Source organism: Electrophorus electricus, chromosome 5 (assembly GCF_013358815.1).
Source record: "Electrophorus electricus isolate fEleEle1 chromosome 5, fEleEle1.pri, whole genome shotgun sequence".
NCBI classification, from domain to species: domain Eukaryota; kingdom Metazoa; phylum Chordata; class Actinopteri; order Gymnotiformes; family Gymnotidae; genus Electrophorus; species Electrophorus electricus.
Window position 1 is genome coordinate 1,665,546 of NC_049539.1, and position 25,552 is coordinate 1,691,097.

General features: G+C 49.3%; 1 protein-coding gene across 5 annotated transcripts in view; it reads left to right on the forward strand.

The window, feature by feature from the left end:
• mllt10 (MLLT10 histone lysine methyltransferase DOT1L cofactor) overlaps window positions 1–20,615 on the forward strand; it is a 41,289-nt gene extending 20,674 nt beyond the window's left edge. Inside the window, exons 8-21 of one of the 5 annotated variants that reach the window (XM_035525851.1) lie at window positions 965–1,060; window positions 1,404–1,728; window positions 3,712–4,398; window positions 7,583–7,752; window positions 11,732–11,852; window positions 13,292–13,364; window positions 14,696–14,868; window positions 16,199–16,390; window positions 16,790–16,863; window positions 17,126–17,460; window positions 17,737–17,760; window positions 18,242–18,326; window positions 18,539–18,714; window positions 18,997–20,615. In XM_035525851.1, the coding sequence (XP_035381744.1) occupies window positions 965–1,060; window positions 1,404–1,728; window positions 3,712–4,398; window positions 7,583–7,752; window positions 11,732–11,852; window positions 13,292–13,364; window positions 14,696–14,868; window positions 16,199–16,390; window positions 16,790–16,863; window positions 17,126–17,460; window positions 17,737–17,760; window positions 18,242–18,326; window positions 18,539–18,703 (2,520 nt within the window). In that variant the 3' untranslated portion in view covers window positions 18,704–18,714; window positions 18,997–20,615. Of the gene's footprint in view, window positions 1–964; window positions 1,061–1,403; window positions 1,729–3,711; window positions 4,399–7,582; window positions 7,753–11,731; window positions 11,853–13,291; window positions 13,365–14,695; window positions 14,869–16,198; window positions 16,391–16,789; window positions 16,922–17,125; window positions 17,461–17,736; window positions 17,761–18,241; window positions 18,327–18,538; window positions 18,715–18,996 lie in introns of those variants that run through there. The other 4 variants (XM_027028506.2, XM_035525852.1, XM_035525853.1 and 1 more) reach the window with 4 other exon arrangements.
• Window positions 20,616–25,552: the final 4,937 nt, after the last annotated feature.

Here is a 25,552-nt window from a genome sequence, read left to right on the forward strand (position 1 = left end):
AAACTAGTGGTCTTTTTTCTGCATGCATTAGATACGAAATTGCACAAAATTTAGCACAAGGAGAGAAAAAAAAAACACAGCCTTTTAAAAATATGGTAATGGGCGTATGTTTAAAAAATTCCAGGGTTTGTTTTCCGACCTTGATTTTATGTACAGTTAAAGAAGAAGAAAATTGTGTATGCTATTTTCAGATTCTGTGTCGTGGAAAAGTCTAATTGGCGTGAAGAAAATGGAAGCTAGTTTTCTTCCAATGAGATTGGAGTCTGGGGGCATCTGAAACTGTTCCCGCCACGTGTACAGGATGGCAGCATAAACTGTCATCACATTATTAGTTCAGCGCCGAGCAGGAGAGCAGCGGGGAAGAGCGCGGCTCCTTCCGCGGGGGCACGCGTAAACGTGCTTCGGGAGTCTTGCAGGATCACTGCATATTTTCACAGTTCTTCATTTAAGTTCAGAAAGCAAGGAGGTTGGAGGTGTTGGCTCGGAACAGGAGGTGTAAATTTGTTCACGCTCCCTCTCCTCCCGGGTGAGAATGGAGAGGTTCGAGGCGTGGCGCGGCACCAGCCCGGGGTGTAAATGAAGCCACCGCAGCCCGTGTTTAGGTCTCGCCGGCGGGTGAAATCTGCCACATCCAGGAGGAAGAGAAGAATACGTTTCCCCCATCATTAATGGGAATCTCTCCCCTTGAGTCGTATGGCACAGGTGATGCGCCAAGTCCTCGCCCGGCCTGAACGCGGGCGGAGTGTTGACTAGTTCAGCCGGCTCTCTCTCTCTCTCTCTCTCTCTCTCTCTCTCGTCTTCCCTTCAGGGCTCTGTCGTTTTACATGTCTACAGTGCAGTCATCGCCTCCTCCAACCTGCCCTGCCTTTTTAGTTGTTTGTCCTGTTGCAAATATAAGCACCTGTTTTGTTTTGTTCCCTTTCTTCGTTAATGGCCGTTTGCTCTTGTGTTGTTCTTTCATCAGAAGCATAAAGAGCGAGACCGACATAAACCCAAGCACAAGAAGTCTCTGGAGCTCTCTCCCTCCCTCGTTCCTTCCTTAATGGTCACCTCAGAGAAGGTCAGCCTCCTTTTGTACAGATTATTTGTTTATGGCATGTAATGCATTAAGATAAATTGGGTTTTGTTGTTGTTGTTGTTGTTTTTAAAACAACAAATTGTTCAAAATGCGCACCCGCATTCATTTAAAAAAAAAACAAAAACAACAAAAAAAAACATCAGATGCAATCGGGCCCTTTAATTCCAAGTACAAAGTAGCACAGAGACACTAGGAGCCCTGACAGCTTCTGCAGGCGTTGTTCTCCTGAGCTGAGAGGCGGTTCCTCTGGAACCCTGCCAGCTCATCTGTGCTTGCATTGGGGAGAAGGTGAAGTCTCCGTGCATCTGTCCTCTGCCTGTCCCAGAGCTACAACAGCAGCGGCAGCAGCGGAGGGGGAAGCGTCTCCTCCGTCTCCTCATCCCAGAAGCGCATGGATGACAGTGGAGGACGCTTCACCAACGCCAACTTCCAGGAGGTGCCGTCCCACTCCACCACCACCGGCTCCAAAGATGGAGGCTCTTCCGATGGCAAGTGCTCGGAGGGGAAGAGCAAGAAGTCTGGGGGGCATGGCTCGGGCTCGGGGTCGGGCTCCCGGGGCCGCAAGGCCAATCCGGCCAAGCCCCACGGACCCGTCGTCACCATGGCCACGTCCTCCACTGCCCCGTCCTCCACCAGCCCCTTTCAGCAGGGTAAGAGCTTGGGCAGTTGAGGGTGTGGCTGAATTGTGTGGCAGTGGGCCATTGGGCTTGTGTGTTTATTCGCGCCAAATTGAAATGTAGAAACAGTGAGTCATGCCTGTATGATGATGGCTCGTGTCTGACAGTTGAGTAAGTGTGTTGTGACATGGCTGGATGGAGTCCAGAATAGCAGCGAGCAGTGTGTGTGTGTGTGTGTGTGTGTGTGTGTGTGTGTGTGTGTGTGTGAGTCTGAGATAAGACTGTCGTCTGGCTGACTGCCGCCGCTGCTGTAATCTGGAGTAAGAAGTTTCTGAGTGCTGTGTGTGTGCGTCTGTGTGGGGACACACTGGAGCATGTTCTCATCCTCTCTGCTATCTGCATGTGATGAGGACATATGGAAATGTCTGGAAACTTCAGACTAATCGTAAATATTTTGAAGTGTAGATACTCTGGAGTTGTGTGCGTGCGCGCGCTTGGAGTGTTGGAGATCGTTCAGCGAACTTATTTTACTACAGCATTAAACAAAAGATCATGAAAATAAACAACATAACACTAATTTGGAGGGTTTTTTAAACTTTAAATGTATTTTATGAAAAAAAAAACAAAAACAAATCGCTTAATAAGAAATGTACCCTAACTCCAAATCTCTCTCTGGCCTGTCTTGGCCTGTCTCCAGGCTCCACTTGAGATCTTCAGCACATGGTCCAGTCAAAACCGGATATTATTGTGGATTAATACCAGATACATTTGTATACATCCATTTATGAAGCCTTAGAATTCCAACACTCGTATTCTGCCCTTATCGGATGCCTTTTCCTTCTTAGCTGGTCGAGCGCCGTGTTTCCAGAAGAATGGAGTTTTGTTTCTATAGCGATAGTTTGGTTTATTTTAACATCATGTTGGATGATTGAGCGTTATGCTTTTTTGAATGTTGCAGGCTCATGTAATGTGTTTCTCAGTAAATTCCTCTTGATAAAAATCAAAGTAAATTTTTCATTAAAATCAAAATACACCAGATTTTCTCAATTTTGAATCCTCAAATGAAAAAAAAAAGAAGCTAATTTAAAGACGCCTTATTCTATTATTAGGATGACAAGTCTAAAGGAAAAAAGGGCTTTTTTTAAAACCAGGTATGTTGAGTATGTTTGATATTGCATACCAAAGGAGTCCAAACATGTCATCCAACTCCAAGGCTGGCTGTCAGTGGACACATAGTATTCACAAATGCCTTCTCAGGCGATCTATGAATCAGATCCTTTAAAGAAAAGTTTTACTACAATCTTTTGTGAACTCTCTGAAGGCTGTAGTTTGTGCGGGGGACATCTGTCGCCTTGTCTCTTGCGTTTGTAGTCTTGGGTTTGAGAAGGTCTTTTAGGATGTCAAAACTGAGAAAAGGTTCAGTTAAGATGGAAATAACGTTACGTGTGGGGAAGGGGGCATGAGATCAGCTCAGGGCATGTTGGCATGGTGCCATAGCTGGAGGAGGGAGAGGGTAGACTGCGTGAGAAGGTGGGCGGGGTCTGTCTAAATACCCTCACCTGAGAGGACAGGCCGTGTGAGGAGGGCGGGGCCTGTCTAAATACCCTCACCTGAGAGGACAGGCCGTGTGAGGAGGGCGGGGCCTGTCTAAATACCCTCACCTGAGAGGACAGGCCGTGTGAGGAGGGCGAGGTCTGACCGAGTGCCCACCCCTGGGTCTGTCTGTCTGCCCTTCTGAGGGGCCACTGTGGTGCCCGATTGTGAAAGCAACTTATAGTGAGTTCAGCTGTCCAGAAGCTGGTGGTTACTGTGTGTGAGAAGTGAGGAAGTGAGTGAGTGTCTGCTGTCACCTGTCTCACGCCCTCTCTTACCTGAGGCTGTGTTTAATATGCTGCTGCACCATCCTAGTGCTTGGTCATTTACTGTGGAAAGCAATCTCTCTCTCTCTCTCTCTCCTCTCTTTCCTGCCCACCCTTTATCTCTGGTTGGTTGATTTTGTTCTCTCTCCCTCCTTAGGTCTTCTGATGGGCAGTGGGAGCAGCAAGACAGCTTCAAGCACGTCGGTGGTCCCGCCCACATCCGACTTCCTCAGCTTTTCTGACTCAAGCCTGAGGGGCGGGGACTCTTACGCTCCGCCCTCTTTCGGCCGCTGTGTCCTAAAGGGAGGCCCAGAGGGCGGAGCCTCAGAGGGCATGGTGGCCCTGAACACCTTTGGCTCGCTGATGTCACTCCCGCAAAGCTCCGCCTCCGGTTCTGGCTCCGGCAAGCATTACGAGAGTCCTCACCAGAGCGGTGAGGTGGGTGGGCTGGCCTCAGCCAGCTACAAACGGCCCCAGCCATCTTCATCTTCCTCATCTTCCTCCGCCGGTGAGGATGGCGTCAAGAAGAAGAAGCGCGGGAACTGGCGGAACCGCTATGGTCCGTGCTTCACCACCCAGGAGAGCAAGACCCCAGAGGGGGCCGAGCTTGCCGCCGCCTTGCCTTCCTCTACCTCGCCCTCACCGTCCTCTTCCTCCGCGGTGGGCCGGCCCAGTGCCGTCACCGCTAGCAGCGGCGGCACTGGGGGCTTGTCATGCGTAGGGGGTGTGGCTGGCATTGGGGGAGTGGCAAGTATAGGGGGCGTGGCTGTTCAGAAATCTCCCTCTCTGATCAGGAATGGGAGCTTGCAGAGTCTCACTGTTAGCTCTCCGCCCACTGGTGCAGGTAGGGGAAGAGTGACAATTACAAGCATGTTTTTGATAACCTCTTAGATGTTGCAGGTAAAAAGATGTCGTCAAATTCCGTCTTCCACTGTCTCCGTCACTCAGTGTTATAAACAACTGGTGTGGAGAATGAGAGAGACTGCATGCTGAGACTGTCATACACACTTACTCTCACGCCCGTACACGTTCACACACGCACACTAGTTTGTGCACTAATATTTACATATTGATGTCTCGAAGCTCGAAGTTTTCTTAGAAATAGCCCACACTAGTGACACGATTTACCAAATGCTTACAAGCCTGAAACAAACTACTATAAAAAAACAAAAACCAAACACAGTAAAATTTATTCCTGTCCTGTGAAAATGGTTGTAGAATTTAGGCTTGAAACCTTAAATATCTTGTATGTCTGCTAATGTTACACACACTCGTAACTGGAGTAATAATTGGCATTGTTGCTGCTTATAGAATTATTTATAGAAACCGAGCCCAGTTGTTATGGATGTGTGTGGTGTGCTGGCAGAGTGTGTTCCCGTAAGCGTGCGCGTCTACTCTGTGTGGAGCACGGAGAACGCCTCTCCACTCACCTGCACCTGAGTGGTGCTGGGCACAGGTCAGCCCAGTCACCATAGAGATGCACATTAGCCCCCGCGACCCGGAGAGGCCCGCTGAGTCCAGCAGCCCGGCACAGGCAATTAGTCTAAGTGGTGTTTGTTCTTCCCTGTCAGCCTGTGGACCCCAGAAGTTCACACAGCTGTATAAGGCGGGGTTTAGAGATGCCCCACCCCTTCCTGACCTTCCCCTCCACGCCGCTGTGGTACGGGGTAACTACGCGTGCTTCACCTGGGGTGTGGGGTAACTACACATATGCTGTTCACTGCCTGCAGTTACTGACGAGCATAGAACACGTTGGTCTCTCTCTCTCTCTCTCTCTCTCTCTCTCTCACACACGCGCGCACTAATGTTCACCATACGTAGAAGTCATCAGTATCACCACAGACACGTTTGCCACCCTGCCGCCTACCCATCCCACGTCCAGCGCGCACACGCTCACTCACTGACACTTTTAAGAGTCTTATCTTTCCTTTGCTGTTGCTTGGCAACCGGGCTAATGTTTCCTAGGTCCCTTTAGATGTGAACGTGAAAGCCCCATTGCTGAGAGGACCCTGCCCCGCCTCCTGCCCCCCCTGTCCTGCCCCCTCACCTGTTGCTGGTCTTGGGGGGGCTGTAAATGTTTAGCCAGGGTTAATGTAGACCTGTGGTTGTCAGCCCTCCCATCTCCCAGTTTGCCAACCAGCCCTGGCAGTGCTGAGTATTTCCGTTTGCTTTTGTTGTGTGTTTGTGTGTTGTTGTTTTTTTATCAGGGAGAGAAGTAGGGGGCCATTATTAAAAGCAAACATTCATCTTGCCAGGGCTGAGTCACTGCTGTCGAGACCTGAGTCCTTGCACTGGGTAGTGCGGCTTTGTGTCGGATTCTTTAATTTGCCGGTGAAGCAGTGGCTGACTGATGTGAGGAGCAGATTACCAGATGAGATGGTGTCTGTAATCTTCATTTTGCCTCCCTACCCCCCCAATCCACTGCTTGGGAGAACAAGGCAGTGTATCTCCGTAGAAACACTCTCTTAGGTGCGGAAAGAGCACAGTTACTGGAGTAATTACTGGGAACAGCTTGGCTTGCTCAGTCATTATGCCGAATGACTCGTAACGATGACGCGGCAGGACTGTGTTTAGGCCAGTAGTGTACGTGCCGTATGGGGAACCAGAACCAGCTCAATGCACTGTTCAGAGCACAACTACTGCATTGTAAACAGCACTTACGAGACATGAAGGCTTCCGTGTGTCTGTGTGCGTGTGTCTGTGTACATGCACGTACCCCTTATCAGACTGAGCCTGGTGGTTAACCTCTCTCTGAACCTTCATAGCGTTACTGCAGTGGGAGGAGGGAGATGCCAGTTAATCCAATTAGAGCGTCGCCGCTCCTCTCCTGATTAGAGCGTCCCCTCACCCCTCCTGATTTGATAACGGGTTTGTAGGGTCTCCAGAGCTGACTGACTGGCTCCTTCGATGGCCAGCAGATAGCCGTGTCCTTGTTTTGTTGGCAACCATGTCTCTTGTAAACTCTAAATGAACATACTTTTATTTGACCTTTGAAGAAATTTTAGTTATTAACCTGATTATTTAAAGATTAATTTAATTGTTAATGCATTAAGTAAATTACAGGTATTATCAGTTTTATTAAGGGTGATTTTATTAAAGTAGTGCGGTGATGAATGGCTGTTCATTTGTGTCTAATGTGAACTGGGTAAACCAAATTTGATCTCAGATTCTTGCAGATGTGAGCTTTGCCCTTACATAACCGTATTACGATTCGCATGATGAACGACGCAGTGCCATTATGCTCCATCATGACATTATGATTGGAGTGAAGAATTCCTTTCTATGGGATGTTTGTAGACAGAGGGTGGTGCCGGACCGGCTTCACGCGGTCCTCCTCTGACTCACAATGCAGCCTTGTTCGTAAAGTCCGTGTTCACAGCTGTGAGCTGCTCTTTCTTCTCTGAGGCAGTGGGGCCTCCCTCGCACTTCTCCAGGGGTCAGCCTGGGCCATCAGCGAGACTTATTTGAGATTTGGGGTTGGGAAGAGGGGAGTAAAACAACACCAACAACAAACAGTGTGTATGTGTGATGGGCAAATAGTTCCCTGCCGGTCCTCCGCCGAGAGAGGCCACAGTGACTCGTACCAATCAGAGAGCTGTTTCCTGGGTCAGTGGCAGGCCTAGTTGTGTGTGTGTGTGTGTGTGTGTGTGTGTGTGTGTGTGTGTGTGTGTGTGTGTGTGTGTAGGTAGTCGCCGTTATTTAGAGCAGCACACATACTTCCCTGTATGACAGTATATGTTCTCCCTGAGAGAGAGAGAGAGAGAGAGAGAGAGAGAGAGCACAGGGGGAAAGAAAGAGGGAGAGTGCAGAGGGGAGAAAGCAAGCACAGAGCGGGCAGGCAGGGAGGGAGAGAGAGAGAGCACAGGGAGAGAGGAAGAACACACTTCATGGGGGTGGGCACAGCAAATCTTAAATTGTGATGTTGAGTGTTCAGAGCTGCTGTTGAAACAAAGTCTCTGATGTTAATTACATAGAGTCACTAAGGCGTCTACTTATTCAGTAAATTCTGCTGTGTGTGTGTGTTGCAGCCACGTGTCCCAGCAGCAGTGACGTAGCCGGTCCTCTGCCCAGTGCTGTCCTGGGCGGCAGCCTGGGCGTGGCCAGCTCTGAGCTGGCCAATCAGCAGTCTATGGTCACTTCCATGCCCAGCCTCTCGTCCCTCCCACCTCCCGCCCCCTTCAGCAGCTCCTCCGCACACGTGAGTATTTCTCCACAGACACAAACCGATATTGCGCAGATTTACACAATACAATCGAATCTGCGAACACGAAGCAGATGGATGGAAAAAGCCTCCAACCACGAGATAAACGAGGTCACTGAAGGAGCCTGAAATTCAATCAGTTAAAAAGCAATTGGTGTTGGCCTGAGGCTCAGTGGAACGGTGACCTGGAAGGTGGTGTGTGCACGTGTGTGTGTGGGGGGTGGGGGGTAACAGTCTTGCGGTAACGCTGGAGTTATTTGGAGTGTGCTGTGCCAGCCTCTCACGTTACTAAGACGTCTCACTGCTGTGGGGAAACCCCATGACCTGTCTGCTGTTCTGGTCATTTGTGATCTCTAGATTTAACACTTTGTCTTTTTTTGTAATATTTTTCCAGCCTATTAGCTTTTTGTGAGATTATGTAAAGTTCTTTTCGGAATTTTGCCATTAGATTAACTTTTTGTCACTGATTGATTGTGTTTGCCTATGAAACCACTAAAAATGTTCAGAAACATCTAGTCCATGTCACTTTCACAAGAGGTTTTTATTTCAAATCTCTAAATTACTATCCAGGATCTTTATTAAATGGTATATTGTGTTCTTGAACCGCTAAACTACTTGGACGGGGTTTTTCTTCCAACTGGGTCAGGTGGTACTGAGTGCTGAACCCACCCTGCCTACTTAAGTACACCGTTCTATTATCCAATAGTGTCCAATTACACAAAATTACACTTATCATTGAGTCAGTGCACATTTCAGGAATTTGTGCAGCTTTCGCTAAGATAATAACAGTAGGAGCCTCCTAATGGCTGAAGTACTAATTATCTTTTACAGAGCTCTGACGTGACCGTCCCCTCGATCAACTGAGCTGTTAATTAATTTCAGTGTTTTTTTTTCCCTTTCTCTTTAATTTAAATGCGTTTTGTCCTCTAATGTCTTGGCAGCGTCGTGTCTGTTGATGTAGCTTGTGTTGCTTGGAGTCTCAGTTTTCAGGGCACACAGACGGCGTTGAGTAATTGGGGGTGTTTATAGAAAGTCCTTCGGTCAGGGGGTGAGTGGCAGCATGAATTTGAACGTGTTTGCTTTAGGCTGATGTGGAAAGCGAGATGTAGTTCGCACAGCGTGGAGAGGCGGGGTTAATGTGGCTGAGCTAGGCCACTGAGGCTCGTGAGATTTAGGGGTGCGGAGTCAATGGAAACCACAACACATTCCCTGGCTGGGAGACCAGAGCAGTCTGTAGGGAGACACTACACAAGCTTATAAACACTTTTTGGCCCTGCACTGGTGTGATGGGATTCCCTGTTCACACCTTTTGGATTTTTCCAGTACAGCACTTGGGAATTAGGCAGGCGTGCCGGCACTAATCGCTGTTCTTAGTTTAGTTCAGCCTGCACAAGTGGTCGGAGAGCTGCCCAATACAATAGGAGTTTGATACTTGGTGGTCTATTCATTTGTACCTAATCACGTCCCCCCCATCCCACAGGCAGAGCTGCTTCGTTTCAGTTCTTCGTGTGTGTGTGTGTGTGTGTGTGTGTGCGGCTGCGGCTGCTTCGTTTCAGTTCTTCGTGTGGTGTGTGTGCGGCTGCTTCGGTACTGTTCTTCGTGTGTCTGTGGCTGCCACATTTGCCATCAAAGACCACTTTTACTCTTTTATGAAACCTGCTCCTCGTAGAGGTGTAAACGGCCCTCGCTGTGCCCCGCGTGGTGTTCCCCTGGCTAGGAAGCCTCACTCCATCCAGCCTGGTGCGCAGCGCAGCGGCGCAGCTGCGTTTGGGGCCTGCTCCCCTTCTCCTCCTTTTCTTCTGCCTGTGCTCACATCCCCAGTATCTTTGTCCTGATCTGCCACACCGTGACAGAGGGCTGTCTCCTGGCAACGGGCGCTTTGTGTGCACCAGCCTGCGTGGGTGAAGGGAGGGCTGGTCCCTGTGGGGCCCACGAGAATCGGCTCCTCCCCTCACACCCGTTAGTGTTTACCTCTGCGCAGCCTGCCTGGGTGTACGTAGGCGCTGAGGCCCTGTTGCTGCTCTTCTGTACCTGTACGAATGCGTTTATTCGTTTAGAGTCCCTTATATATTTATTTTCTGGTCGTTTTAAAATCTCAGGCAGGTTGTGTGTACCTAAAGTTGTCCCCAGCTCCAGCGAGTGTTTCTGTGGGGTTGTTTTTTTTTCCCCCTTATTCATGACTTTCTTTGGTTTTGTTCTCTCCACTATCTGCTGTGCTGTTTTAAGAACTTTGCAGTCACAGGCCAGATCATCTAGTGCGTTTGTGAGGTCCCAGAGCGCCCGGTCATAGGTGGTGTCCGGACCGCTTTACTTTTGTGTATGCTCAATACCTGTAATGCTTGGAGCCGTTTAAGGTGATCTGTAACTTCATTGAGTGCGGTTGTGACCCTCGATCCTCAGCTGACCCCGCCCCCTACCGCTGGCCCCTCCTCCTTTGTGGAGCAGAGACCGCACCTCCTTAGAGATGGGGCACACTGGAGAGGAGAGGGTTCTCTCTCCCTGTCTCTAGCTTTTTGTTTTCTCTCTCTCTCTCTCTCTCTCTCTCTCTCTCTCTCTCTCTCTGAGGTTTAGTTGTATGGGTGTTTTTCTGTCATTTAACACAGGAAGGATGTTGATGGATTATTGAACTGTGGTTCTCAGAAACCATTTAAAGCTTAAATGAGTTTGAGTAAAAAGATGAGACATAATGAGGTATTTGTATGCGTGTACACACACACACTCCATTATTCTCCTGCCGTATCATAGCTGCTCCGCAGAGACACTGATGTCACTGTGTACCTGAGGAAAATGCATGACATGGGAGTGGTGAGGCGAGGGTGTGCGCGCGCGTGTTTGTGCGCACGTGCGCACATGCATGTAAAAAAAATAAATAACAGCAAGAGAGCGAGACAGAAATTTATGGGTCAGGTTTTCTTTTTTTTTTTTTTTTGCTTTTGCAAATGTTTTGAATATCTTCCCTTAGGCAGAGTGGTGCTGGCAGGTGGCCGGGTGGAGGGTTAAAGGTCAGCTAGTGTGCAGTTTAGGTTACGGGTCACAGAGTGAGCACAATGGGGAAAGAATTCACAAACCTCAATCTACTTGTGCTCCAAAAAAATAAACAACAACAAAAACCCTACGTCAAGCTGATCTTTTGCGGGTTGTGTTTCCTTCCCTTGGAGAGTGTTGTACATACTCCAGGGTGCTTCTGGTCATGCTTTAATTCCGTCTTGAGCATGGGCAGTTTAATGTGCATGAATTGCTTGTAATTCATCTGTGATTTGCACAAAACTGTCCATTATATAAAGTCTTAAACAATGACACATCTTAAAGTGTTGAATTGTCCAAATCCATTCCTAATCTCACTGGCATTTTCTCCACGCCTTTGGCCCAAGGCCCGGATTGAGTAGAGGGAGGTGTGTGCGCGCGCGCATGTGTTTGAGGGCATAGAGGGAGGTGTGTGTGTGTGTGTGTGTGTGTCATGGGGGTGGGAGGTGGAGTTGTTAGTTAGAAGTCGCCATGGTGATGATGGGAAGGAGAGCAGCTCCGTGAACCCCCTGACGTACGCGGAGTTACTTTTCACCAGATTTCACCTTGGTTTCTAAAGCTTTTTAAAAGTCAGTTTCATCAGATTCCAACTATGTCAGGCTGGAGTGTCTACATGTATCCATGGATATGCAGTCTGATGGTCTTTTGGGTTTTCTGCTCTGCTGGTGTGGCCCGTGTCATCCCTCCCACAGGTCTTTTCCCAGCTCTAGCTAGGAAAGGCTTTCATTTAATTAAATAATGATGTTTATAATGCTTATAATGTTAAATAATGTGGACATGGACTTTGTGATCTGCTCTGTCAACCATCTGAGCCTGCACAAGGATACAGCTTTCACGACTTGAAACTGGCCTTCCCACTGCCCCCCGTACACACGCACGCACACACACACACACACACACACACACCTTTTTCCCTTCAGTTTGATTGAAGTGTAACATCTTCCCTTCTCAGGCACAGACGAATTCATTACCAGGGTCCTTCAACATGGCTCAGTCTCACATGTTTGGCAACCGGCTGAACCCAAACTCTGCCATGGCAACACTCATAGCTCAGTCGGAGAACTCTCCAGCAGGTGAGAGCTCACCACCACACACACACACACACACACACACACATACACACACACACACTCTCTCCTCTCTCTCTCTCTCTCTCTCTCACACTCACTCTCTCACACACTCTCTCACACACACACACTCTCTCTCTCTCTCTCTCACATTCTCTCTCTCTCTCTCACACACACACACACACACACACACACACACACACACACACACACACACACGCACGCAGGTTGAATGTAGCACCTCCTCTGCTCTCATCTCCTCTGACCTGCGCGTTTTCTCCGCTCTCCTGTGTCGGAGGAACGCAGGGTCAGCGAACAGCCCACGATAGATGAGCAGAGAGTCTGCATACCTGTTAAATGAAGCGTGTTGACGCTCAAACCTTTCATTAATCTGGCCAGCAACTGTGTTGAAGGCCCAGTGGGGCTAACTCAGGCTGAGGAGGAGGTGGTCAGTGATGGGCTCAGACCAAGAGCTGAGGGAGGGCAGGGGTAGCTAGAGGAGTGAGTGGGAGGGGAGAGAGAGAGCGACGAAAGGAGCACGGCGTGGCCTTTGAGGAATAATGCATCAGTCATGCCCTCCTTCTCAAAGGGAGGTCATGGGGTCATTTAACTAACAATAGAAGAAAGAGGACTCCTTAAGGACATCAGGCCCCAGTTTCATGGTCCCAGTGTCTTTGTGCATTCCTTGGCTCTCTGACCTACGGCTCGGCACGGACACCGGTGCACCCGCAACCGTGCGCTGAGATATTGGCGTGGCCCGCTCCCGTTGCGTGTGAGGGCTTCATAATGCCAGTCTTCTTCTGCTTCCTGTTTCCTGTGAGTTTGTACCATGTGAGGGTTCTTTTGTTAATTGTGTTGTGGGGTTTGGGGGTGGGGGGGAGGGGGGGATTTCCTCGTGATCCCGGCCACGGCGTCCTGCAGAGCTCCGGGCCGGAATGTACGGATCCTACCAGAGCAGGAAGAGGGAGTACTCTGGGGTCAACCTGCAGGAGGGGCCACTGGGCTGGGAAGGGTTAAACTGCAGGAGAAGGACGAGGGAAGCGGGCGGAGGCGGTGGTGGAGGGGAAGGAACAGGATTGGCTGGTGGGGACCAGAGGGGCGGGGAGATGGGTGGGGGGCCTGCCTGGCTTAGGTGCATATGTGATTCATTACTTTCACTGCAGAAAATGAAAAGCAGGGTCTGGCATGGAGCCTGCAGGCAAAGGAACAGGCAGGGGTGAGGGGGAGGGAGGGAGAGAGAGAGAGAGAGAGAGAGAGAAGGGCCAGGGTGGGGGTCGCGAGGTGGGGGGGCAGTCAGTGTGCAGGCTGAGGTGCCAGAGACAACACTGCAGCTCCAAGATGGATCTCCTCCGAGGGAGCTGTGATGGCGACGCGGGACGCCCGTCTGCCTGCACTCCGCACCGGCCCGGAGTCTCCTTATCGACCGCCCTCTGTTTACCTTCCAGATCCGGAGCTGGGGGACGGAGCGCTTGGCTTCCCCAGAAGAGGAACCCCGCCGAAGGCGAACCTTTCCCCTCGGTGAGTCCTGTTTACGTTCTGCAGCTCCCACCCTTCAGACGGTGGGCACATGCCTCCGCCCCCCACACCAAGTACTCCCAAACCCACCCCTGCCCCTCACACTCTGTCTGTCCGACCAGCGGGTTTCTCCACCACCACTGTGAAGCGCCGTTGTGGCGTTTCTGGGTGACGGAGGTGTCTCTTGCAATTTGATGGAGTGGTGGGGTGGAGTGGTGGTTTTCTGTTTAACTCCTCAAAAACTGGAAGGAATCTTTGAGGAATGTGGCTGTGCGATCACAGGAAGTTTGTAGGGATTTATACTGAAGAAGATTTGACACAAAAGCAGTTTATTGAAAGTATACGTTGTAGGTGGCCTGGTTATTCTTGTATTTATTTTGACAGTGTAATATGGGTTTGTCGTTTTCTGCTTAATCAGATGGGGAGTTTTAGTGCTTGAAGGTCTTGAAGTTTTAGGCCAGTTATAACCCCTCTGTGAAGTTTTGGGCCAGTTATAACCCGTGTGTGACGTTTTCAGTCGGTCGTGTTTTGAAGTACATGTGAGTGAGAGATGCATTTCACGGTCAGCTCTTTTCTGTCAGCTGCGGGCTTGTTGGTTAATCTACAATGTTCCTACTTTGTGTGGAGAAAAATACTGTGGGTGAAAAAAGGGAAGCGTGTGTGTGCACGTGTGGGGTCTGTAAGTGTGTGTGTACGTGTGTGTGTGTGTGGCTGTGTCCCATCCAGGGAAGCAGGAATGGTAGGAATCTGTGTGTATCCTGGGAAAACGCCTCTGCCCCTTCCTGAAACCTCTGGATGCCAGCCTGCTCAGGCTCGCTGGAGATTTATGGGTGTGTGGCAGGATGCCAGGTCGGGTGTAATCCCCCCCCGCTGGGCTCACATGCACGTGGAAAGCCTTGGTAAACAGCCCCGCACTGGATGTGTTCGCAGCGGCGGGGACGCGCTGTCTGTCCGAGTGAGGGCGTGTGCAGATTTACGGCTGGGGAGGTGGCTGGGAGGGTCTTTCTCAGACCGTGGAGGGGGGGTCAGAACCGGCCCGGGCCGGGCCGCGCTGTCCGATCAGCTCGACAAGACCATCTGTCTGCCAGATCACTGCCTGGCATGTGTCGGACCACGGCTGGAATTTGGTCTTGGCATAAGCCCCAGTCTGATTACAAACCAATCGCCTTGATGCATTTTAATGAATGAAGTGATATATTGTGTGCACAGGGGTTCCTTGGTAACGGTCATTAGCGTGACGTCTGTGTTAAACAGTAGCGGTATGCGGTCGTCACTGTGCTCCGCGGATTAGACGGTGACGCTGTGTGTGACGCGCTCTCTCTCGCTCTCCTAAGCTCCCCACTGGGCGGCCTACACATCCGGTACGAGCCATCCGGGCCCCTGGTGCACGGGTTGGGCTCCAGCGTGGACACGCTGCCCCCGGTGGCCACCAGCATCGACCAGCTGCTGGAGAGACAGTGGAACGAGGGCCAGCAGTTTCTCCTCCAGCAAGGATCGCAGGGTGATGGTGAGCAGACGCACGCGCGCCCGCACACTCGCACACACTCGCGTGCACTCACGCGCTCTGTAAGTACAGCATCGCTTTTGCACTGTTTTTCTGCAATTTTCTTAATGGGTTTGGTGATGTTGGTTTTAATACAGGGCTGCATGTGACTTCTCTCTTTGTTTTTATTAGTTTCCTTCATTCAGAAAATAGAATTGGTTGGTATTTCTGGTGGTGTGATGGTTTACAATTACACCTTTAGCCATAAAAAGGAACACTGGTCTACTTGTCAGTCAAGCCAACCACACACCCATTTGAAGCCTGTAATTAAATCCAGTCTCAGGGCTTCATCTAATTCAAGTGAACAACTTTTCATTGACTAATTAATTAATGGCATTTACTTTTAAGATTAAATTAAGATCTCTTGCTTGTCAGATTTTTTGTTTTCTGTTAATTGCCCCAATGCGGGGAAAAGGGGGGGTTGTGAAAGGTTTTATTCTTGTAGGGAGACTGTAGTAGTGAAAGCAGCAGACTGACTGATCTGAAGCCAGTTGTAGTGCACAGTGCTTGTGTTTATGGGAAACAGCTGTTGGTGGGGGTTGGGGGTTTGATGATCTCATGCAGGGGCTGTGGGTAGAACAGTGCCCTTCACTGCTGTTTGGAGACCAGTTTAGTGGGACCTGTTGTGCGGCCTAACTGAGATACAACAGGTCCCAGATCAGGGCAGTCGATGGGTTCATTTTTGATAGTGCCTTCAAATGGACCTTTTAGCTACAGCGCAGGGACAGCACAGACCTTGCTGTCATGCTCGCTGGAATCTGATTGGTCTAAAGGCAGACTGGTCAAAGTGACTGCCCTCCTGAGGTGCACCTTAAAAAGCCAACATAGGCTTAGAATCCCTTCATTATTGTTCACCTGGTAATAAAAAAAAGTGTTTATTGAGTTAGGGATAGTTTGCCTTCACGTTTAGTTTTGGTGCTGTCGGAACTGTTGATGAAGATTGTGGTGCGGTTGTGAAATCATGACGGATGGTCGAGTTTAGTCTTGGGGGTGTTTTCTGTATGTGGATAGACGGTTCTCATCTCAGCCACCACTTTGGCCTGTTTAAATACGTCACACAGCTGCATCTAGAGAGCTGAATTTTAACGATGCTTTGGGTAATGAATGTTTTTATTATTTGTTAATTTTGGGGGGATTTTGTAAATTGCATTAGCAGGTTAAATGCCATTTGGTTTCAGCTTGTTTAGCATTCTATTGCTTGTGTGTGTGCGCGTTTGTCCTCGTGTGTGTGTGTGTGTGTGTGTGTGTGTGTGTGTGTGTGCGTGTGCGTGTGCGTGTGCATGTGTGCGTGCAGTGCTGGCCATGCTGAGGTCCCTGCACCAGCTGCAGGTGGAGAACCGCCGTCTGGAGGAGCAGATCCGCACGCTCACCATGAAGAAGGAACGTCTCCAGCTGCTCAGCGCACAGCTCTCAGTGCCCTTCACCACGGCAACCACCACAGCAACCACTGCCTCCCCGCCCCTCTACCCCAGCAACACTCACGCAGGTTAGCCCCACACACACGCGTGCACACCCCGGCCAGGATGCAGTCTTGGTGCCCTTCACCATGGCAACCACTCCCCCTCTCCCCCTTCTAACACACCATCACTCGAGCAGGTTAGCCCCACCTGAATTGACTTCTGTTTCTCTCTCACACCCGCACGCATGCGCCCAGGCCAGAACCCGTACCTCTTCCACACACAGGCCCACGCCAGGGTGACAACCGCACCCTTACCCACACACGCACGGATCAGTAGTGAAGACCTGAACCCACACTCTGTCTCACAAGCACGTGCGCACGCCAGTGCCTGATCACCCCTCGGCGCGTGCAGGGCCCCTGCTCCCTCACTCAGCCCTGTCTGCTCTCCACTCTCATGTGAAGTTGCCAAATCTCTCTCTCCTCCAGACATGCTGAACAACAAGAACATACAGCTAGGCTGCAGTGTTTTAACCGAGTCCTCTCAACCCTTGCCCACTCAGGTAACTCTCCCTCCTCCTGCTCCGCACATGAGATCTGCTGGGACTGAGCGGCTGTTTAGTTGAGTCACGCGTTATTATGTACAACCTTCTCGTGTTGACGCTAGTGAATGTTTGTCCACGTGTCCAGGCAGTGGCGTAATGTTAAGTCGCACGAGTCTCTGCTGCCTGCCGTGTTGTATGAGCCTCGGCTTTTCACTACTGAATTTGTTTTACAAAGCGTGTGTGGGAATGTGCGTGTAAACGCGTCCCTCCCTCCCTTCAGGATCTCCTGTCTGGTGGCCATAGTAGCGGCAGCAGCACCTCCTCCCTTTCCACTCCTCCCTCGGCGTCCCACAGCCCCTCTCAGAAGCAGCTGAACGGACTGGCCGTGCCCGCGGCCACGCCCGCTCCTGCTGGTGCCTCGCTGCCGGGCATGGGGGTGAGCAGCCTGGCGGGGGCGCTGCAGAGCGGCCACGCGGCCGTGACCGCCCTGAACGGAGTCATCCAGACGTCGCCGGGCCTGCCGCAGAACGCCAGTCCTCTACCCCACCCGGCCGGCAACCCCGTCAGCTCTGTGGCCACCGCCTCTCTACCCATGTCCGGCAGTTTCAGCAACAGGTGTGTAAGCATGCACTCCCGTGTGCTCTCTCCCCCGCTGGGTGTGTGACATCTTGGTTTTTGCTAGGTAGCGTTAACAAGAGCCGTTCGCTGTCGGGAGCCGTCCAGAGGTGTGTGTTCGCGGGTGAGGGATTGCGCTCGGTGCTTTGACACTCGTCTTCTGATAGACTGCATGCTGACCCTACTGCTTCTCTCGCTCTCTTTCGCTCTCGCTCTCGCTCTCTCTCTCTCTCTCTCTCTCTCTCTCTCTCCTCTTCCCTGCTTACCGGTCGGCAGTAATGTGACCACTGCAAAAACCAGGTGAGGAGCATGAAATATGTGGCGCTCAGCGTGTGTGTGCGCAAGCGTGCTTGTTGCCGTGTGTTCTGTTCATCTCTGTCTCCATCCATGATCTGTTTATTTACTAATGACTTGTGCTGCTGTTTTGAAAAGTGCTGAATTGATTTGATTTGGTTTCAGTTCCAGCTTGAAGTGACTGAAGATATGATTTATAGGAACTCGCTCTCTAAGTGCAGAGAATCACAGAGGACTAGTTTCTGGGATTGAAATAAACATTTCAGTAACGTATTTTCCCTGAGCTGTAGGAGCTGGGAGTCATGGTTACGGAAATGCCACAGTGACGTGTGTATAAACAGAAGCACTGTTTATGCTGCAGACTTGTTTGAGAGGTCATGTGATTTTAGAACAATGGCCAATGTTTTTGTTTTTGTTTTTGTTTGCGTTTATGCAGTATTGTGAATTTAGCATCCTGACGTGTGTGTGTGTGTGTGTGTGTGTTTAGTGCGGTGAGACTCACTGAGCAGCAAAGGCAAATGTTCCTCCAGCAGCAACTACAGCAGCTGTTCAACTCCCAACAGTCCACAGCGGTAACACACACACACACACACACTCACAACACACACAATACACACACACGGATACAGCATGTCTGGACATTAATGACGGCACAGAGCTGCTGTTTGGTTATTTTGTCATTATACTCACTGATTGATCTTCACTACCTGCAGTTGTATACATACATGTCCTCAGTGTTTTCTGAGAACACACTCTTCTGTATGTGTGTGTGTGTGTGTGTCAGGAGCCACAGCAGGTCCTCCTCTACCAACTAATGCAGCAGCACCACGAGCTCCAGCAGATCTCTGGCTCTCAGCTGCTCCCTGCTACTTCCTCCAACCCCTTCCTGGCTCTGCACACCGAGGGCAGCATCACGCCGCCCGCGGTCAGTACCGCACGGCTGCTCTAGCACTACGCCGGGTCTGTCTGCATTTGGATTGACACTTCCCTCCCTTGCCCTCCTGTCCCGCATGTCCCGCATGTCCCGCGTGTCCCCGTGCGCTCTCATTTTGTGCTCTTTCTCTGTTACCAGTGCTTCCTAACTTCTCTAAACTCTCGATAATTTGGCATCTTAATCACCAGACTGAGGGGACTGTTCCCTAGAGGTGCTGGTCATCAGATGTTTGAGACCGAGCCATCGTGGTTGTCCGGGGTGCGTTGCAGGCCGGCGTGTGACTGTTCGTTTGTTTTGTCCCCGTGCAGAGAATGGGGGAGAAGGGCCTGGCTGTAGCTGGACAGGAAAAAACGTGACCCAGTCTGCGTGCTGGACACCACTGGGAACCTCACCCTCTCAGGGGCCGACCTGACAACCACCCGCCACGCCTCAACACACACAGCCACCCCCACCCTGGCACTCTATCCAGCTAGAGGACTGTCCATCTCGTATATTGCACTGAATTGGAATAAATCTCTTGCTGTAAACGTTAGGGTCACAGGGGGCCACTTAACAGGCCAACACACACGCACACCATCCCACACAGTCGCTGTGCGTGTGTTGAGGGTGACGTTCTTGAATCACTGTGAGAGGAAGGTGGTGTGTGCTGCTGTGGGCTGACTCGTCCTCCGCTCTCGTCCCGAGGCCCGTCACAGGACACGGCCCCGAAAACCACCCTCGGCAGACCAGCTGTTGTGCGCATTTGTAAATGTATTTAAGGAGGAAATAAACGAGAAACTTTAAATGCACAGAGAGTTCAAAGCTTGAAGCCACCAGAAAGCAGCCCACCACAAAGGCCTTGCCCACGCCTCTGACTGCACCTCTGGGGGGCGCTAGAGCTGTCCAGACGGACGTGTCTCACTCTGCTGTACTCGCAAAACCAGCACCTACCTCTCAGAGCCAGGAACACGCTAGCAGGACCTGCACCCAAGTGCCCGCCACGGCCACGCCCACGGCCACACCCTCCAGGCTCTCCAGACAGGCGGCCAGCTCTACCCTTGGGAGCACAGGCTGTTCGCTTTTTCTAAAAGTACGAACCGAGTGTCGATATCGACCAGTGTCACTCAGGCAATCGCATGTCACCAGTTCCACAGGACCCACCCACTTCAAAGCTCATTGGTTAGATACTTGTGCTGCATTGATCTGATTTATTTCTGAAGCAAACTTTATAACACCTCCCCGTATTTTTTCCCCCCCTAACTTATTTGCATATGTTGTGTAATGGGCACAAGATAAAATATATTTTGGAGCCCGAGCGTGTCACAAACATTTTTATACTACTGTACAAAATTTCTCAGTTCCTTTGAATCTCGTTGTAAGGTTTCTGATTAGAGTGTCTCGTACGCGGCCGTAAGAACTTCTCTGGTTCAGGCTCACGGTCGTGTAAATATGGTTTGTTTTGTTTTCGTCACCATGTAAAGCAGCAGATTGCATTGGCGTCTGAATAAGCTGAAGTTTAGTTAGAAATTACCTCCTTTCTCGTGTAAATAGTTGTTTGTTTTCTTTATGGTGTGAAGGATATTAAAACTCATTTGGTGTGTTCATATCTAATTAACAGACAGGAAAAATATTAATTCAAGCTATTAATTTATTTTTATATGTACAGGAACCTTTCTCTCTCGCACTCTTTTTTTTTTTTTTTTACGTTTTGCACCATTTTATTGTTGTAATTTTATAGTCCTATACCCATATCTAACCCAAACCTTGTACCCATATCTTGTTTTCATGTTTCTGTACAGGAATTATGCAAAAATACCTAAAGTTTGTATTTAAAAAAACAAAACAAAACAATGTCAGTCCCTAAATTCTCCTTCATTCTGCTTATAAAGTCTGAACACAGTTTGTAGCGTTACGATTTTTTTCAGTGATTAAAATCCTTTTACAGTGATCTAGGGTGTCTTCATAAATTCTGTCGATTTATTATTTGCACTGTTGAGTACACAGCAAAATTAGTTTGTTAGTGTTTTGTTATTATTTTTATTAAATTATGTTCATCTACCAGGAGCAAACTCTTTACATTCTTATTTGTAAATTGGCCAGTTAAAAACCTTGCTGGTTATATTCTTAAAGCCCCATGTTTCATCTGAACACTGGTGATTCATTGTGTCTTTGCATTTTGATGGATCGTTTTACCCCACCGAGACGTGATGCGGTAAGAAGCGGAGCCTCGTCTCTATAAATCTGTAGTTATGAGGACAGCATGAGCGTGTCCAGGGGCCAGAGTGTATGTCGCTATGGGAAAAAGCAGTCGAATGCACTGTCTTGTGAGCTCAGTCACATATTGTAACATATTCTGATGTCATACCGAGTGGTGGGTTTACTAGTCTAACGTTTCAGCGTCGTCAACGGGCCCTGCGTACCTACTATGGCAGCTTTGCCAATTCCACCCAAACTTCAGCACAAGATTCGGGGAGCACAGCATCACCCTGCTGCCACGGCCTGGTTCCTGAAGGCAGCTGCGAGAGGCCCCTGCCGTCAGTGCTGGCCCCAGGGGCTTGGGCTTTGTCCCTGCTGTGGGACCCACGGACCCCACCCCGGCTCCACTCTGCTTCATCATGCTGTCTACACCACTGCTCACCCGCTGACCTCTGAACTCTGGCCCTGCCGCGCCAGACTAAGCTCTGTTGCCTTCACATGTTTCGGTCGCGTACGTTTCAATCAGATAAAAGCGCAGTTGCAAATTTGTGAAAGGTCGAGCACTCGTGCGCGCAAGTTCTCACTGGCTTAAATTTGTGTGGGAAGAACTTCTATTCCTCTGCATTAAAAGAAGAGACAATGTATTGTAAAACATACTTAGGAAATGGTTGCAAATGGGTTCATTGCAACATTCTTGAATTTAACTGGAGTAACTTCATTCTCCAGGCTTCAGTAGGCTGTTACTACGCTGAAGAGGCTACTGGTTTGCGGTGGATGTAGAGGACATGGTCCCCTGTCCCCTTCCTCTGCCTGGTGTGTGGGGGGTTGCAGGGATGCAGAACCAGCTGTTTACAGCCAGGTAACAAAAGCTGACCACTGATGAAGCTCCACGGGAGATCCACTAATTTAGGGCCTTCGTCTTCCTCCTCCTCGGCAGAACTGGAAATGCTAGCGGAAAACTCCAACTCAAATTCGGGAATGTTTTTAGTCTACGATGAATGTGTATTATGAAAATAGCTCTGACCACAAATTGTGGAGAGCTAGGGGTTGTGCAATTCCTGAGGTAGGTTGAAAAGACTTTGTGTGTGTGTGTGTAAGAGAGACATGCCAATAGGGTAAGGGGGGGTCAAACCCTGATGGTGTTTTTTGACCCTGTTAAACTGATAATTACTAGAAGAAAGAGATTTGAGAGTGAATTGGTTACATTGTTAGATCTCTGGAAGCTGAGCACTCCTCGCATACACACCTCACGGGCGTGCTGAACACTCCTCACATCCTCATTCCTGTGTTTATCGCTATACCTCCCCTCCTCCTCATTCCTGTGTTTATATGTACACCTCCCCTCCTCCTCATTCCTCTATGTTTATATACCTCCTCTCCTCATCCTCATCCTCATTCCCCTGTGTTTATATAAAGCTCCTCTGATGTTCTAGGCTTTTGTTGCTGAGGTGTCCTGTTGGAGACTTAATGGCTATAAGTGAGAGCAGCTAGCAGAGGTCTCGCTGCAGGTCCTGCGTGTGGAGCCTGCACTTCCCGCGAGGCCGGCGGGACTTCTCACCTCGGCCTGCTCCTCCCTCCATGCTGCCTCCTCTGTCTCCCCTCACTCCTTTCCTCTCTCACTCCCTCCCCCTCTCCCTCCCTCTCTCTCATTCACTCTCCCTCTCGCATGCACACTGATGATTTCCAGCTGTCCAGTGAACATGAAGGGCACAGTTCAGTTACATCTGCTCCTGCCTTAGTAATTAATAGCTGGCTTTCCACTCTTCTGTCAGACGTGGAGCCTGAATCCCCTCTCCACCCACCCCACGTTATCAGACCTGCCAATCATGTCCTGGCTGTCTTAACATGCTGCTGCCACTCTCCACATGTCTCCTGTCTCTCTGCGTCCTGCCTGTCTTTCTCTTCGGCTCTCACCACCCAGCAGGGCCCCCTCATAATCCCAGTTTATTCATCCACATCCAGTCACCCCTCCCCCACCCGTTTCCAGCTGTACTCGCGTCCATCATCAATAGGTTTCCCTCTGCCCACTAAGACCCTGGTGGGCCCCCTAGTGCTGTCTCTCCAGGACATCTTAGGACCATCTCTGTCTACTACAGTGCTGGAAACCTGCAGTGTTTGTTTTAACAATTTTCTATAAATGTGTTACAGTTGAGGTCACTGATGTGTTAGAACTATGTATTTTGTAGCAGAGTCCTTTGTTCAGGGTTTTTATAAGAAATGTGGTTTGGTTTTACACATGAACGGCACACCCCTTGTTATCCAGCTCAAATTCTTCATAATTGGGGCAATTTCTAAAAATCTATTTTAAAAAATAACAAACGCAAACGGATTAAATAAACGACGGTGGAATAAAATCTATTCTTGAACTGCTCTTGCATGCGTCCAAGTAAATGTCAAAACACTTTCTTATTTTACGGCTACATGTTCCGCTAATCTTGAGTAACAAATCCTCAGAATCCCAAATTTGAAATAAATCTCGTGTGCTCGACGCGCGCTGTCTGCCCATTTCTGGTTCATCGTTACTGAGGAATATTTTCTATATGGTGTCGCTGCTTTCTAGGCTTCCGAGTGCGCGGCCTCGTGCCGCCGTGCCACAGGGGCCCCTCCCTTTCCCCCTGTACCGCGTGTCCTCCCCCGCGACTCGGGCAAATTACGGGAAAGCGGGACTTTAGGATTCAGGCTTCCTTCTGCCCGAAATCCCTCGCTGTCTCCCTCCCACGCATCTGGAGACTGGACCCTGCGCACGCCGCTCCTGTTGCACAGCGGCACCAGCGTGTCCGCGTGTTGTGCTCGTGCCTTAAAACGCTTTGCCCACACGCAGCCTTTTCCTTCTACGTCAGCTCCCGTGCTTCATAGCGTGTGCGCGGGCCTTGCAACGCCAACTGTAGTGGTATTAGACATCCCACGTCATATCGTGCGTAAATGCGTACTTCTGCTCTTTGTAAGACTATGCGGATTATGTCCCGGTTTTTATTCTTTTCGTTGTTTTTATAACCACGAGGGTCTGATGTCCTTAAACCAATGATCAACCTGGTCGTGCTAAGACTGCGGTAACGGTGCGTGCTCCCTTCACATGCAGCAGTAGAGGTTCCTTACTGGGTTTGTTACAGCCGGCTGGACGCACACTGAGCGCCGCGAGACAGGTCGTCAGAGGCTGCTGACCTCCACATAGGAAAGCGCGAGAGGAGGCGGGGCGACGCACAGTTATGCAAAGCTTCCGCGTGACACTAATCTGGCCTGTCACTGCCCGTGCGGCTCGGGGCTTCCTGAACACTGGCATCTGCCTGCGAGAGCCGCGGCCGCGAGGCGCGCAATGTGCACTGCGGTATTCGAACTAAACCGGAGCGATCGGTAGTCTCGTGCTGTTCCCACTTGGACAGCGAGTGTGCGTATAAGGCTCGAGGAGCACTTTCAGTTTGTGGGCATGCTTTCTGCTCAGCCTTTTTCTCCCTACTCTTAAGCGATTATGCGTTCCTTATTCACGAGCTCCTTCTCTCATACTAAGAAACAATACACGTATACTCCCTCCCTCCCCCGCGCGCGCACTCACGTGCACGCACCCACCTCTACAATAACAGTGGGCCTCTCTCAGTCGCGCAGGCTTCTGGTTTTCCCTGCCGCTTCGCGCTGAGCTGCAGGCGCTGAAAAGCAGAACGGTGCTGTACTATAGCTGCAGAAACATATACAGTAGAGATGAGTGTCTCCCCCGATAATCACCAGTAATTTCCAAATATCAAGTAAACGTGGAAAATATAACGGCGAATTTTACCATAAATATTTTACAAATGTTAAAATACAATCGATTGCGGTTGGGTTGTGAACAACAGTCGTAAAGTTCCGAGTCGTGTGTAATTGATCCGTATGCAATTGTTTATTTTATACATTATAAAAAAAATATCTCAGCATATTTATGATTTATAATACAGCATAGCTAAAGCAAATCAATCAAACTAAAGCATAGCATAATTACAACGATGCTAAGAAAAAAAATACCACAACAAATGCTAATAATACTAACACTAATACTAACAACACTAATAATAATAATAATAATAATAATAATAATAATAATAATCATAATAATAATAATAATAATAATAATAGGAAAGACTTTCAGGTCAAACAAATTTCAAAGCCTTGTGTAGGATTTTTCCCGATTACTCCTGACTTTGAACAGCCAATAGTTTCTATCCATGTAGGTTATAGAAATAGGTATGAAAGCTTAATTACTGAGACCTTCCTCCAGACACAGATGAATTATAATTATAATTATAGGAGACATGAAAAATGTGACAAGATATAGGGTTGAAATATTGTAGGCCTATGAAATCAGATAAAAATAGATCGACTTACACATTAGACCTATTTGAGCACTTATCACAATAATTAATAAAATTGACATAGTACAATGAAAAAAAATTAAATTAAAAAACCCTGCTGTTCCACATAATAAACTTTCTATAAAAACGGTAGGCTGCATTTCATATTTCAGACATATACGCATTTTAATTTTACACAAAAAATCCAACAAAAAAAACAATATTCAATTTCTGCTGATCATTCGTGCCTCAAAGCTTGTTAATTAGAGAGATGTTCAATAGAATCAGGTGTCATCATTATAACACAGCAAAAGTCACCTCGACAGGGATTTGTGTGTGTGTGTGTGTGTGTGTGTGTGTGTGTGTGTTT